General features: G+C 34.7%; 1 protein-coding gene across 1 annotated transcript in view; it reads left to right on the top strand.

Moving 5' to 3' along the window:
- Window positions 1-4,031: 4,031 nt before the first annotated feature.
- The window catches only part of LOC123548663 (CCR4-NOT transcription complex subunit 1-like), a 43,066-nt gene continuing 30,330 nt past the window's right edge, over window positions 4,032-16,767 (top strand). The window contains exons 1-9 of the mRNA XM_053546249.1: window positions 4,032-4,352; window positions 7,229-7,336; window positions 7,693-7,791; window positions 11,464-11,644; window positions 12,096-12,239; window positions 13,170-13,279; window positions 13,798-13,853; window positions 14,642-14,765; window positions 16,656-16,763. Coding sequence (XP_053402224.1) covers window positions 4,251-4,352; window positions 7,229-7,336; window positions 7,693-7,791; window positions 11,464-11,644; window positions 12,096-12,239; window positions 13,170-13,279; window positions 13,798-13,853; window positions 14,642-14,765; window positions 16,656-16,763 — 1,032 coding nt within the window. The 5' untranslated portion in view covers window positions 4,032-4,250. The remainder of the gene's footprint in view (window positions 4,353-7,228; window positions 7,337-7,692; window positions 7,792-11,463; window positions 11,645-12,095; window positions 12,240-13,169; window positions 13,280-13,797; window positions 13,854-14,641; window positions 14,766-16,655; window positions 16,764-16,767) is intronic.

Below are 16,767 nucleotides of genomic sequence, written 5' to 3'. Positions count from 1 at the left end.
AAACTAGGTCACCACGTCAAATCAAAGGAGAAGCTTTCTAACACTGTAGAGGCCACATTTATGACTGTATCTTTATGAAACTTGGTCAGAATGTTAATCATGATGATTCAAAGTCCAGTTTGAATCTGGGTCATGTAGGGTCAAAAACTAGGTTACCAGGTCAAATCAAAAGGAAAAGCAAGTTAACACTCTAGAGGCCACATTTATGACCATATCTTAATGAAACTTTGTCAGAATGTTAATCTTGATGATCTATAGGTCAAGTTCAAATCTGGGTCATGTGGGGTCAAAAACTAGGTCACCGGGTCAAATCAAAGGAAAAGCTTGTTAACACTCTAGAGGCCAGATTTAAGACTTTATCTTCATGAAACTTAGTCAGAATGTTAATCTTGATGATCTTTAGGTTAAGTTCGAATCTGGGTCATATGGGGTCAAAAACTAGGTCACTGGGTCAAATCAAAGGAAAAGTTAGTTAACACTTTAGAGGCCACATTTATGACCGTATCTTAATGAAACTATCTTGATGATCTTTAGGTCAATAGGTCAGGTGAGCGATAAAGGGCCTTCATGGCCCACTTGTTTTTTGTTGGGTTTTTTTGTCATTTGGTCTGGAGGTCAGTGCCTTTTAAGTACCAAAGCTCAATTTGTTTATCTACACTTGACTACAATGTTGTATTTAGGTGAAAGCTAAATTTTCATTGAATGACTACATTTATAAGAAAGTATGAAATGGACAAAGAATCGTGAATAGAACTCAGTAGAACCAAGTCTGCTGTTTTGTTGCTTGGTTGCATTCAATGCTTCCAAAAGATATTTTCACAGGTTTTATCAATTTATTCTCAAATGCTATATTATTGGCCAAATATTATTTTGCAAGTGGCAGGATCGAGATGGAGCATCTTCTTAAAGTATGTCCTAATCAAAAGTCTGTTAAAGTTTAATTTTGAATGCCCAAGGCTTTAACATGGGATAATGTGTTAAACTCACTGTTAGACTAGCCACTAGACTGATAATAAATATATATCTACATTATTACCCTTTCTTGTCGAATTCAATTTCATAGAGACAAAAGCCAGTCTATTTTAGAGATTTTCACAGAGGAATGATGTTGAAATTATCATGATATTGGACATAGAATATAGACTGGCTCAGTTCACTATATTCAGTCATAAAAATGTGAAAAAGATATATCATAGTCTAGGAGCTAGTCTAACTCACTGTCTGCCTTGATCATAGTTATGTCTGTCCGTCCATCCGTCTCAAATCTTGTCCGCACTCTAAAGGTTCTCATCCAATTTTCACCAAACTTGGACAAAATGTGTTTGCCAATAAGTCCTTGGCCAAGTTCGATAAATAGCCAAATCGGCCAAGGCACTTCAGAAATATGGCCCTTGAATTACTGAAAAAACAGATGCCAGTGATACAGGTCTTGGTGAGGAAATGCCAATCTAGATGATTAGGCAGTTGTGGGAGACATGAGCTTTTCTCAAAAGCAGTTCTAGTTTGTTCCTGAATTACTGCTAGTTTTGGATTGGTTGTAAAAAGTGTCTGGGAAACCATAAGACACAATGAGCTGATATGATAAAAAAAGTAATGTTTACAATCATAGAACTTCTGTCATAATAAATGTTTTCTGTGCAGTTTGAAATATTTTACAAGGGTAAATAAATGTTTTTTTAAATTGTCACTTTAGAACAAAAGGTGACAAAATGCCATTGAACAAAGAGGGTAAGTGTGTTTGAAGAAAAAATGTAAAAGAATTGAAGCCTAAATAGGATTACTGTCTTTTGGTGTCTGATATGTTCTCTAACTTGTCTTATTGAAATAATCACATTTTAAAGGCACTTGCCTTTAGACTTAGACTAAAAATTTACTTTCTTTAGAATTGAAGTTTGGTCATATTGTGAATGTTAGAATATAAGGTTTTGTTTCTAAACTATATCTTAAAATAAAAAAAAAAGAGTCTGGAATCAAACCCAGCTGACGTGGCAATAAAAACTTTCCAGCTGTTTTTACCAATACACCACAGAGGATTATGTATTTAATGACTGTTTAATATAGATACTAAGTAATAAAGTTAAGTAATAAAGGCAGTTACCTCTAGTAAAACATTTCAAACGCTTTTCAATTTTCAGTGAAAAAAAAATAGGAAAAACAACTAACTCTCATGTGTTTTCATAAAATATAATCTGACTGTAACTAAGTTTCAAAGTTTTCTTATGAATTATAGCATTAAATTCCTAATACCTTAACACTAACTCTTTTTTCTCTGTTGTACAAACTGGAGGTCGGTACCTTTAATGATAATCTTCTCAAAAATATAGCAATAAATCAAAATACAAGGTCAAATTTTAAGTTTTTGGGCAGATATACAGATGGGTGTTCATCGAGGTTCTACCTTTCTAACTTCTTGTGATGAAGTAGTCAAGTTTTTGGAGGTGGACATTGCAAGCTGGAGTTTCATTTTCAAATTAGTAATATTTGTAAAAAGGCTACACAGCAATTAAATGTTTTGAAAAGAACTGGATGCAATCTAGTTGAACTAATATTGTTTTTTTGTCTACTAGCATGGCATTTCTTTTCTGAAACTTGAATATTGAGAAAACGGAAAAGATTCAAGAGCGAGCTCCATAGATTGTGAACAATGATTCTTCTTCAATGTTTTTCAGTGTTTCTTGAAAAAGTAAATTCACCCTCATTACATGTCTCGCATGTGAACCATGGCAGGAGAACCTTTTCAGATTAATAATATTGCACCATCTCTCTTGTCTCTGTTCTTGTTGTTAAAAACCTACAGGTATTATTTCTATATTTGTTAGAACAAAAGAACAACATTTTATGGCAAGAACTCCTTAAAGTATTATCTGTGACAGTGCTGTGAAACTCTCTTCCAGACTACTTCAGGACCTGCTCCAGCTTCAACCCATTTAGAAGCCTAAATCTGCTTTGCACAGCAGAGATTGCAAGTGCATTGCATGTAAACTTGGCTTGTGAGCTCATAAAGCACTGGTGGTGCCAACTTTGAGCTCAGCTATATATTTATGTGTATTAATTAGCTGCTTATACTTTAATGGTATATTGCCTATTTCCTAATTGTGTTAGTTTCTTTTTCTAATGTTTTTGTGCTTCCCTGCTTGCTTCTATGTCATAATATAGTCAGGCTGCCATGCTTGTATTGCATTGGATTTAGTTTGTCCCAAATTTCCATTACTTTCTACTCAGTTATTTGTAGCTTTTTGTACATATATACTTTGTGCAATCTGAGACTACATAGATTATGCATATGCTATTTACATGTATGCTGTTGTTAGATTTTTTTATTTCACTTGCAATCAATGGAATGGAGTATGCAGTTTTTTCTTCTCGTTTTATTTTGTTGCACCTGCTAATTTGTTTGTTTGTATAGTCACCGCTTTGTTTGTCCGTCTGTCCGTCCATCCCACATTTCTTGTCCAGATCGAGTATTTCTCAGCAACCACGTACTGATTAGAATTTAGTGAAACATAATAGGAAGCTTTGCTATCTAGAGGAAATGCGCATATTGTCTTCGTGTACAGGTTGAATGATTTTTTCACAGTGTTATTGCATTTTGTGTGTTCGACTGAAAATATTTTTCTTGTATCAAACATGACCACCCCCACACACTTACACACACCACACACTTTCCTTTTGATTTTTATGTCCACACTGACAATATTCTTCAAGAAAAAGTAAGTTACAGACATTTAAAATAGAAACTGATGTGTGCTAAATCCATACATTTGTAATTTTATAATTAAGAATTATTAAGAAGACCAGCTATTTAGTGTGTTCATGCCTGTAGAAAAACCAATAGCAGTACCTGACCTAAATATCTATTCTATTCTGTTCTATTCCTTGTATATCACGTGACTTTGTAGTAAATAGATGATATTTTTATAAACTAAGCTTACAGCTTATGTCCTATCTTAATTTTTCCATATTTTTAATCCCATTTTTTCATTATTTTAAACGCATGGTTTTACAGGGGAAACGAAAATGAATCATGAATGACAAATTACTTCCCCTTGGAAAAACATGGCTGTGCTGACGCCATGTCCGCAATGACAAAGACGTAGAAAATTCAGGAATTTATCCTGATGTCCGCATTTAATAGACCCAAAACCTCGTTTGACATTGAGTTAATCTATTTAAGAAAGACGTTTTGTACAGTGGGGATAGAAAGCTTCAAAGAAATTTGGAGCTTTCGCACCTGAATTTTATGGAATAATATGAATCTGGACTCGTTATCATTTGCTTTAGCAGAAATCAGTTATTCAGTGGCAAATCTCGCAAAGAAAAACTTCAGATCTAGTGTAGCTGAAATCAACCATGTAAGAATGAATTTTTGTGTTAAATTCAACTGATACCGGATAGAGTCGTGTGCGGACTCTTTCGTACTCTATTTAGTTCGACCCACATATTTACTAATTATGAAGCGGAGACATGTATGTTTTGTATATCGAGAGTTATCAGAAAAGTCATTACAGTAAAGATAAACTCTGTGTAAAGCTTTATTTATTGGTTATACCAGTTAAACTTCAAACTATTGGTCCAAAATGTCAAGACAAGATGTGGGCAGTGCATGGCTAGGGGTCCAGTAACCAGGTCTAGTATATTCCCCGATTGGTGCATCATGCACCGATCGGTGTATCATGCACCAATTGGTGTATTCAACAATACACCGATCAGTGTATTGGCTAAGAATATTTATCAACTGACCGTTATTTCACATGTATTTGATATTTCCGCATCATGGGAAAACTAAAGAACAACCCTTCGAGGTGAAGTTTTCAAATTATTTCATTATTTTTGAATTGTATTAGGTAACGTAATGATAAAACACATTCACATGTACTACTTACATATTATGTATTGTCGTACACAACAATTTCTAGTGTTAAAAAGCATTTTTGTTTAAGATTTCTCAATGCCACTGCAGCATGTGTTCTGCCATGTTGATATCCGGGTAATTTTGAGTGATTTTCCCTTGATTCGGCGCCTGAACGCTCGAAAAATCAGCATCTGTCAGAAAATTACACTAAAGTATGGTGTCCAAAAAATGACATAAACCAAAATATAAAATTACCGCAAATAATGATTTAAAAAAAAATATCTAAGCAAGTGTTGTATAAGCTACAAAATGAAATAATAAATGCACTCATGCCATTGTGATAATACATATTTTAACAGATTGTAAACTAGGGAAAGCAAGTCAGAAAATGACACATGTCTGATGTCACTAAATCCATGCTAATCATCACAGATGAGAGATAATATTGAAATTAAAGAAATTAAAGGTTTAGATAATTATTAACCAAACTCCTTGATCCACTCTTGATTTATATAACATAATGGCTTATATCATTAATAAACCAACATGTTACTAACTTTGATATCACTTCTTATTGATAATACAACTGTTAAATTAAGTTTGAACATTACGAGGTTTCAAAACTGACACTGTGAAAATTTATTTCATATTTTATTATGTCGCTACAGGTACACCATATATATTCAAGGTAATACGCATGTCATTCAAATTTTGGGATGCTGGGAAAATTGTGAAGCTTTATAAGCGTAGATCCGAATCTAACATGGCTGCGATTGTTTAAGGCAAAGGTTATCGAAGGAAAAAACGCAAGAAACGCAGCAGTCTGTCAGAAAAAGTTTTGCTGCGTCAGAAAATGGCCGATCTTATCAACAACATGTGAAGGTATCGGAATGCGTTTTTTTCCGGTTCTCGAAATATTTTGTTTTAAAATAGCATCCTACGTGTTGATACACCGATCGGTGTATCGCTGAATACACCAATTGGTGCATGATACACCGATCGGTGCATGATACACCAATCGGGGAATATACTAGACCTGGTAACCGGACCTCTAGACAACCCGTACAGGGCTGTCTAGGGGTCCAGCATATAATATGAATATATTTGAGAATGGTAGTTACAAAGAGGAGACTATATTTTATTATGTTCAAAAGTTCGTTCTGGTATTTTTCTTGTTGTTTTAAATATATTATATATATTGGACAGGAAACAAAAGTGTTTGTAATTCTTTCATCCCAGAAAAAATACAATCGCAAGTTCGATAAATAATGAACAGCACTTTGTATGCCGTAGTCGGAAGCTTTTATCAAATTCTTGTATTCTCGGGGATGGATGAATTAAGATAATAATCATGATATTATCCCTTATCATTACGGAATGAATGAAAATGTATAAAGGGACAAAACAGATATGCAAATTTATCATTCCTTCTGAATGTTATAAATCATATCTATAAGTTGCAAACACCATTAGGGGTTGTGGTCGGGCACAAAGTGATTATAACATACATTCATTCCATATAGGGGACGATGCCATGATTATGCCGAGTAAATCAATAATGAAGACTACCAGAAACCACTGTTAAAATTTCATATATTCAATATGCCTCAAACCTGGGAGAGCTAATTATAAATAAGATATTTAAAAAAAAATGTAATAACAGCAACTTTCTGACAACTAATCATAACTATTACCAGCAATTACTTTACACACTGGTAATACAGTACATAATATTAATGTATATTGATTCTAGAGGTCTGGTTATTGGACCCCTGGACACTTCCAAAGATGGAAGCTGCCTGGCCATGATCAGGTCCCGGAAAAGTAAAAAGTTAAGCTATGTAAATTAATCTGGATATACATATAGCTATTATCCCATCCAAATAGTTTACGAGACAAAAGACAATCACAAAGAACTGAGATCGATGCAATCTCAATTTCGCAATTTTGATACATGTTGCAAATTTCTGTGATAAATCATTAATAAATTAGTCAGAAGTAATGGTGATTCTCACAAGAGACAAATTCTCCAGTGATTTATCACACAAAAAAATGCTGCATTTATTCAAAATATGACTGCAAAGATCTTGTTTTGTGTAATTGTCTGTCATGTTTTAATTCATTACGATGCGATATTGGTTACTTTGCATTTGATTTTTAAGCATCCTGATTATGAAATACATTGACACATGCTGAAATCTAGACACACATTTCATGTAATACTATTAGTAAACTGATTGACTCACTAGTGAAAGTAGTTATTTGCATTTAAGCGGATTATTTCTAGTCTTAAAACTAATTTGATGAAATGGAATTAATTCTCCCAGTTTCACGAAGAACTTGGTTTGTGTACTAATTCTCACTTTGTGTTTATAGTTGGTGAGTCAACACGGGGCTGAGGCAGATAGACATCTGTTTCGCTGCTTATTTTCTCATGTCGACTTCAGTAGTGATGGTAAAAGTGCTGGGAAAGATTTCCATCAGGTATGTGATACGTGTGAAACCACTGGTCTGGTATGTGATACGTGTGAAACCACTGGTCTGGATGAAGTTACTCAGACTTTAGTTTTATACAAGAATAAAACTGGAAATTATATTTTTGTCATGGTTTTGTTAAGTTAAAATGTCTAATTAATGAACTGGTCAGAGGGTTTTGTAAAACAATCTCATAAATGGTTGTTAAACTATAGTTTAACATAAATAATGTTAAAACTTTAGAAGTATTAAATGACCAGAACATCTTATTCATGTTGAAATGTAAATAATGATCATAGAATGAGGGACACAATTGTGTTAGCTTACTAAATACTTGGATAAAAATCTTCTTTGTGTTGTTTCAGACCCAGTTTTTGATACAGGAGTGTAATTCACTTTTGACAAAGCCAAACTTTGTTTCAACATTGTGTTTTGCAATAGATAGTCCTTTACACCATCAGAAGGTGAGCTCATTTTCAATCAGATCTTAATTAAAGTAGTGATTGAGCCTATTTGTTTTATATTATTTGTAGAAAATGTCTTCTTCACTCAATTGAACTATATTAAGTAACTGCTTTCTGATATTCTGTTGAATACTTGTAACGTGATTGCCATGTTGAAAACTATCAGATTCTGTTCCTTGTGAACTGTGAAGTTTGGACCTGCATTGTAAGCTGTTTGAGTCAAAAGCTTTACCCTAAATCTGTATGAAGAGACTTCATGGCCGAGTGGTCAAAAGTCACTGACCACTTGAGCCAAAAGCTTTAAGTCTGTTGGAAGAGACTTCATGACTGAGTGGTCAAATGTCACTAACCACTTGAGTCAAAACCTTCACTGTACATTTGTTGGAAGAGACTTCATGGCTGAGTGGTCAAAAGTCACAGACCACAAGTCAGTTGACCCTCAACTTGGTTCAAGCCTGGCTCTGTTCTTCATCCAGCTGGCTTGTGGAAGGTCAGTGATTCACATTAGTGCACCTGTTCTCATTATTTCTTACTTCAAAGCCATCATTTGACCTGATTTCATTATTTCTGACTTTTAAAGCCATCCATAGGGGCCTCTGTGGCTGAGTGGTTATGGTCGTTTACTCCAAATCACTTGCCCCTCATCGATGTGGGTTCGAGCCTCACTCGGGGCATTGAATTTTTTATGTGAGGAAGCCATCCAGCTGGCTTATGGAAGGTCGATGGTTCTACCCAGGTGCGCACTCATGACGAAATAATGGATGGAGGGGTACCTTGGGTCTTCCTCCACCATAAAAGGTGGAAAGTTGCCATATGACCTATAATTGTGTTGGTGCGATGTTAAACACAACAACAAAAATTAAAGTCATCAGTGCATCTGTTTTCATTATTTCAGACTTTAAAGCCATCAGCGCACCTGTTCTCATTTTTTCTGACTTTAAAGCCATCCATGCACCTGTTTTCATTATTTCAGACTTTAAAGTCAGCCATGCACCTGTTTTCATTATTTCAGACTTTAAAGTCAGCCATGCACCTGTTTTCATTATTTCAGACTTTTAAGTCAGCCATGCACGTGTTTTCATTATTTCTGACTTTAAAGCCATCTGCGCAACTGTTTTCATTATTTCAGACTTCAAAACCATCAGCGCACCTGTTCTCATTTATTCTGACTGTAAAGCCATCCAGCACCTGTTTTCATATTCAGACTTTAAAGTCAGCCATGCACCTGTTTTCATTATTTCAACTTTAAAGTCACCATGCACTGTTTCATTATTTCAGACTTTAAAGTCAGCATGCACCTGTTTTCATTAGTTTGAAAATTTTAAAGCCATCTGGCGCAACTTTTTATTTATTTCTTACTTTAAAGCATTGGGCAACGTTTTCGTTATTTCTGATTTTAAAGCATTGCACACTGTTTTTCATTATTTCTGACTTTAAAACAAAATTGTGCACTGTTTTTCCATTATTTCTGACTTTTAAAGCCATTGTGCAATGTTTCTATGCATTATTTGTTCTGGACTTAAATGCCATACTGCACAACTGTTTTTATTATTTCCGACTTTAAAAGCCATCGGCACACCTGTTTTCATTAGTTTCTAACTTTAAAAACCTTCTGTGCACTGTTTAATTATTTTTGACTTTCACAGCCATCAGCACACTATTTTTTAAATTATTTCTAACTTGAAAGCCTTCTGGGAGCATCCTTTTTCATTATTACTGACTTAATGCCATCTGCACAACTGTTATTCAATTATTTTGACTTTAAAACCATTGTCACTGTTTTTATTTTTGCTGACTATAAAGCCATCTGCACAACTGTTTTCAAAATTTTTTCTGACTTTAAGGCCATCTGCACAACTGTTTTAAATTATTTCAGACTTTAAAGCCATCTGCACAACTGTTTTTATTATTTCAGACTTTAAAACCATTTTGACAGCTGTTTTCATTATTCTGACTATAAAGCCATCTGCACAACTGGGTTTTTTCATTATTTCTGACTTTAAAGCCCTCTGCAAAACTGTTTTTATATTCAGACTTTAAAGCATCAGCACTACCTGTTTCCATTATTCTAACTTAAAAGCCTTCTGTGCACCTGTTTCACTTATTCTGACTTCAAAGCCATCTGCACACCTGTTTCATTATTCTGACTTTAAAGCCATCTGCACAACTGTTTTCATTATTTCTGACTTTAAAGCCATCTGCACAACTGTTTTTATTATTTCTAACTTTAAAGCCATCAGCACACCTGTTTTCATTATTTCTGACTTTAAAGCCATCTGCGCAACTGTTTTCATTATTTCTGACTTTAAAGCCATCTGCGCAACTGTTTTTATTATTTCAGACTTTAAAGCCATCAGCACACCTGTTTTCATTATTTCTGACTTTAAAGCCATCTGCGCAACTGTTTTCATTTTTTCTGACTTTAAAGCCGTCTGCGCAACTGTTTTTATTATTTCAGACTTTAAAGCCATCAGCACACCTGTTTCCATTATTTCTAACTTAAAAGCCTTCTGTGCACCTGTTTTCATTATTTCTGACTTTAAAGCCATCTGCACACCTGTTTTCATTATTTCTGACTTTAAAGCCATCTGCACAACTGTTTTCATTATTTCTGACTTTAAAGCCATCTGCGCAACTGTTTTTATTATTTCTAACTTTAAAGCCATCAGCACACCTGTTTTCATTATTTCTGACTTTAAAGCCATCTGCGCAACTGTTTTCATTATTTCTGACTTTAAAGCCATCTGCGCAACTGTTTTTATTATTTCAGACTTTAAAGCCATCAGCACACCTGTTTTCATTATTTCTGACTTTAAAGCCATCTGCGCAACTGTTTTCATTTTTTCTGACTTTAAAGCCGTCTGCGCAACTGTTTTTATTATTTCAGACTTTAAAGCCATCAGCACACCTGTTTTCATTATTTCTGACTTTAAAGCCATCTGCGCAACTGTTTTCATTATTTCTGACTTTAAAGCCATCTGCGCAACTGTTTTTATTATTTCAGACTTTAAAGCCATCAGCACACCTGTTTACATTATTTCTAACTTTAAAGCCTTCTGTGCACCTGTTTTCATTATTTCTGACTTTAAAGCCATCTGTGCAACTGTTTTCTTAATTTCTGACTTTAAAGCCATCTGCGCAACTGTTTTCGTTATTTCTGACTAAAGCCATCTGCGCAACTGTTTTTATTATTTCTGACTTTAAAGCCATCTGCACAACTGTTTTTATTATTTCTGACTTTAAAGCCATCAGCACAACTGTTTTCATTATTTCTGAGTTTAAAGCCATCTGCGCAACTGTTTTCATTATTTCTGACTTTAAAGCTGTCTGCACAACTGTTTTTATTATTTCAGACTTTAAAGCCATCAGCACACCTGTTTTCATTATTTCTGACTTTAAAGCCATCTGTGCAACTGTTTTCATTATTTCTGACTTTAAAGCCATCTGCGCAACTGTTTTCATTATTTCTGATTTCAGACTTTAAAGCCATCAGCACACCTGTTTTCATCATTTCTGACTTTAAAGCCATCTGTGCACCTGTTTTTATCATTTCAGACTTTAAAGCCATCAGCACACCTGTTTTCATTATTTCTAACTTTAATGCTTTCTGTGCACCTGTTTTTATTATTTCAGACTTTAAAGCCATCAGTACACTTGTTCTTATTATTTCAGACTTTAAAGCCATCAGTGCACCTGTTCTCACAGATCAGTAAGATACTTCGTCTGACCCGTGTCCAAGAAGTTGTGTTTGGTCTCGCACTTCTCAACTCGTCCAACAGTGAAATAAGAGCTCACGCTACACAGTTTGTGAAACAGAAATTACCAGATTTACTCCGCTCATACGTAGATGCCGGTAAATTAAAATTCTGAATTGGTTTAAAGTTTTAAAACTGTTTGCATCAGAAAAAAGGTTTAACCTTATATAATAATATTAGGAATTCATCAGTTTATGTAGAAATTTTATACATCCAGTGCAGTTTAAAAGAATATTGTTTAAGAATGCCATATTGTAAAAAAGGTCAGCAAAATATCTTCTCTCTATCTTTGAATTATTGAACAAAGCTTTTAATACTTTTGGAGAAAAAAAGGACCGTTTTTACAAAAAAATGATAGTTTTGTAAATTTAAATGAAAGATTATGATTACTTGGTTACTCAGTTTAATTCAGTTATCTGAAATATATGCAAAAGAGTTGTCCTTATGGGTTTTATAATCTGCATATAATATTTAGCTTGTGGTTAGTTTCAAAGTAAGAATCCATTAAGTTATGACAGATAGTTAAACAATATGGCATTATGTTTGAAGATTCGGCTGTAAGACAAGAAGGTGGGCTTCAGGATATTGCTATTGAAGTTTTACATCTTCTGCTTGCTCACCTTGTACACTCGAAGGAACAGTTCGGCATTGGTGTAGATCAAAAAGAAGCTTTCCTCAAGACACTCAGAAAAGGTATGTCGTGTAAGGGCCTCTTCAACCATTCCCTATTGTAGTAAGATGTGTCACAGTCTTTCAAATATGGCAAAAGTGATTTTGTAGTTGAAGGGATTTTTTTTCTTCAAATTGCTGTATGAGCTAGTTACTGGAAGACTATTTTTAAGACAAAAAGTGGAATGACTGAGCACTGAGGTAATGCCATGTCATAACACCATGTCATGCTAGTTACAAGAAAGTTACCTAAGCATATTATATATGTTGACAACTTAAGTCAGTTTTGAATATGGCTGAAGTTAGGATGAGTAAAGCTCAGTTCTGTTACACAGATGTGATTTAAAGTACAGAGGTAAGAGTTCATGCCATGTACGACAAATATTGAAATTGAATTTCTAAATAAACTGGGAAAAAAAACGAACAACAGTTTTATAGATTTAACAAATATATTGAAATATTCTTCAGTTTATGAAGTATTTTTTTGACTGCATTTCTATTTCACTTGTATCTATCATACTTTCACAAATTAGTCTGAAGTTTGTTTAGAATGATATCTGTAGGTCTTCATAAATTGAGTCAGAGATATACCATTTAAAGTGAAATAATATAACCTTAAGACTGCTGGCGGCAAGTGATTTAGCCTTTGCGACAAGTGCAGACCAAGATCATCAGGCTGATCATGGTCTGCACTGTTCGCTATTCAATCAGTAGATACTAAATTTGAAGGGAGCAGGGAACATGCCTTTGAATAGTAAATGGTATTCAATGCCAAAATTGAATGATGGACCAGTCCATTTTAGAAATTTATCATTGTAAAGGTTAATTTCTTGGACTATGAATCAAACTATTTTTTTTGTGATTGAAGCAATCATGAAGTCAGTGAAAATAAGTCCCTAAATGTATATTTATTGTATGCAGCTTAAAGAAAGTGAATGTTTTCCTGTTTTTTAGACTTCCCTCGTGATCGTGTACCAGTTGTTATAGGACCATTACTTTATCCTGAAACAGAAGATATATCAGTGGATAAACTAACGTTCGTCACCAGTATGCCGAAAACACATGTAAGTTACACTCTATATTGTGTGATACAAGAATTTTGCCTGGTGTAACAGATACAGCAGTTCACTTATCTTGCTGCTCCTTTTCAGATTAGGAACTTTAAAACTAGTATGAAACAGCCTTGTGGCATAGAAGTTTGTTTGTTGGCCTCTTTCATTGACACTGGCTGTAGGCAGAATTTGGTAGCTCTCACCATTGTTGGTTTGGTCGCAGCAAGTGCTGCAGTCTTCAGTGAAATACAAATACAGATTTTTTGTATGAAAATCACTGATTCTATACAAGTTTCTTTACATGCATGACTTTAAATATCACTTTGGAAGATCATAAGACACTTTATCATAAACAAGACATAAAATGTAGAGGGTCGTAAGAGACATCCGTCAAAAGTAAGGCTTGAAAATTTGTAATAACGGTATTTTCGTTTGTATGTGGTCATTTATCAAACAGCTAAAAGTGTCATTTCTGTTCTGTAGTTTATATTAAGAAAACTTCCTAAAAGTATTGTTTATTATAATTTCAGCTTGATGCCTCATTAGCAGACATGATTCTGGAGTCAGGCTTTGCCTGTACCTCCACGTAAGTATCGGTATTGTATATTATCTATGTAGGCATGTCAGATGATAAATAATTAAACTTAAGGTAACTATGAATATTTCAGCTTTGACAAAATTCACCCACCCAGTTAACTCATTAGGTAATGTACTGGTTTCAGTCAGTGGTAGAGCAAGGTGAATGTTCACTGTTATGATATGCTGAAGTCTGAAGTCATTTGTCCACCAACTTCAGATTCATATGTAATGGGGAAGCTTGGAGTTGCCAGTACTTGTTGAAGACAAGTCAGAACGAATGCAGAATCTTAGTTAGGTTAACTGACTGCCGTGCATGTTAAAAATGATGTTAAATACAAAAAGACAAATGAAAAAAACAGGTCATTTAGTAATACTTTATTTGCATACTACTGGTACAACCTGTTGAAATGGAATGGTTACTCTTGCCATTCTTTAGAAAAAGCTGCTAAAAGACCTATTCTCAGTTTATATTCATCAGTTTTAATTTGAACAGAAATTAATCCTTGGATATTAAAAAGTTAAATTTTCCTTTTGCTCTGCCATAATTTATGCAAAGATTGTGATGAGACTTTGCATGAAAGAGTATTAAGCTGCCACACATATATCAGTAAATCTTCATTAGTGGACATTTTGCAGATTTGATGTTTTAAAGTCTGAGTTTAAGTTTCGGACTAAAACACTGATAAATGTAGACCTAAAATGTTCCATGCTTAAATATTTATTGTGTCTGAGCATAAGTTAAAAACATGTTGGTTAGTTAGTTTATATTGAAATCACATTGTTGTTTCTCAACAGTATGGAAGAATGCAGGAATATGTTGATACAGTTTGGTCAGCGGGACATTACTCCAAGTGTGGTCGCTCATGTGCTTGGCATGATGGCAAAAACACCTTCAGCATTGTCTGACCAACCAGGACAGGTATTAAATACATCTTGAGAAAGTCTTTGGTACAACAATGTGAAATAAGTTAAAGTTGCTGACTTTTTTTAGCTCACATGTCACAAAGTGACAGTGTGAGCTTTTGTGATCGTGCAGCGTCCGTCGTCCGTGCGTCCGTCCGTGCGTAAACTTTTGCTTGTGACCTCTCTAGAGGTCACATTTTTCATGGGATCTTCATGAAAATTGGTCAGAATGTTCATCTTGATGATATCTAGGTCAAGTTCGAAACTGGGTCACGTGCGGTCAAAAACTAGGTCAGTAGGTCTAAAAATAGAAAAACCTTGTGACCTCTCTAGAGGCCATATTTTTCACAAGATCTTCATGAAAATGGTCAGAATGTTCACCTTGATGATATCTAGGTCAAGTTCGAAACTGGGTCACGTGCCGTCAAAAACTAGGTCAGTAGGTCAAATAATAGAAAAACCTTGTGACCTCTCTAGAGGCCATATTTTTCATGGGATCTGTATGAAAGTTGGTCTGAATGTTCATCTTGATGATATCTGGGTCAAGTTCGAAACTGGATCAGCTGCGGTCAAAAACTAGGTCATTAGGTCTAAAATAAGAAAAACCTTGTGACCTCTCTAGAGGTCATACTTTTGAATGGATCTTCATGAAAATTAGTCAGAATGTTCACCTTGATGATATCTAGGTCAAGTTTGAAACTGGGTCACGTGCCGTCAATAACTAGGTCAGTAGCTCAAATAATAAATAGACCTTGTTACCTCTCTAGAAGCCATGTTTTTCATGGGATACGTAGTAGTGGTTGGCAAGGTAATGTTCACTGTTATGATATGGAAGTTCAATTGGGTCAAACTAGTTATTAATAACTAGGTCAGTACTGTTAAAAATAGAAAAATGTGACCTCTTATTGGGAGTGCCATTTAATGTTTAATCAAAAGACATAAATGAAAAAGGTATCAGAATGTTCACTTTGATGACTATCTAGGTCAATGTTTGAAATGGGTACTCTTGCCTGTCAAAAACTAGGTCAGTTTAATCTCATATTAATAGAAATAACCTTGTGAAATTTCCTTCTCTGGCCATATTTTTAAAATTGTGGGATTTGTATGAAAGTTTAGTCTGAATGTAATCTTCTTGTGGATTTCTAGTTGAGTTTTAAAACTGGGTTAAGTTCGGTCAAAAACTATGAGTAGACCTAAATGTTCAAATAATTAGAAATAAAAACGTGTAGTTAGTTCATATTGAAATCATTGTTGTTCTAAACAGTAGGAAGATTCAGGAATATGTGATCCTTGTTTTGTCCACTACCGTGTGGCTATTGTTGATTGAAATCCTGCCAGGACGGTATAATCATCTTGAGAGTCTTTGGTAAAATGTGTGTGTTGTGCTGTTGTTGTGTTGTTGGTGTGTTTGTCTGCAGGAGTACGTTTGTGTGTGTGTGGGGTGTGTGTGTGTGTGAAGGTGTCATTCAGGTGGCCTAGTTGAGGTTTGTCTTCTTAGGTGCATTCCCTTGCCAGAAAATTTGGGATAGGCACCTCTTGTCTTCCTCCACAATGGAAGCTGAAAATTACTGCCATCAAAAAGTGAGGGTCTGGAACTGTAAGTCATTTGCCAACCATGTACATGTTTGTACATTGTGATGAGTTTATTTACAAAGCTGAAGACTGAAATCAAAGACGAAGAAATTGATGCAGTGCAAAAAAACTAGTTGAACTTCTCAAGTGTTTTTGGTTAAAATTGGGGTTTTGTTTTGAAAGATAAAGCTAAACAATTTTTGATACTCTGATTGACCTGTGATTTTTGTTTTCTAAATTGTTCATCAAGAGATTAGACAAATGAAGATTAAGTAGAAACTAAAACACAGTTTGCTAAAAGTAAAAGAAGTTATTTTAGTGATGTAATTTTCAGGGGAGTGTAGCTCCAGGGAGTGGTTGGGGTGATATGAAAGACAAGATGGACCAGCCTGGTGTGAACATATGGAATGTGGAGAACTTTGTACAAGTTGTTCAGGATTTGGTAG

The sequence above is a fragment of the Mercenaria mercenaria genome, chromosome 6 (assembly GCF_021730395.1).
Source record: "Mercenaria mercenaria strain notata chromosome 6, MADL_Memer_1, whole genome shotgun sequence".
NCBI lineage: Eukaryota > Metazoa > Mollusca > Bivalvia > Venerida > Veneridae > Mercenaria > Mercenaria mercenaria.
The sequence above is the reverse complement of the archived record's forward strand: the minus strand, read 5'-3'. Positions and strand labels throughout refer to the sequence as shown.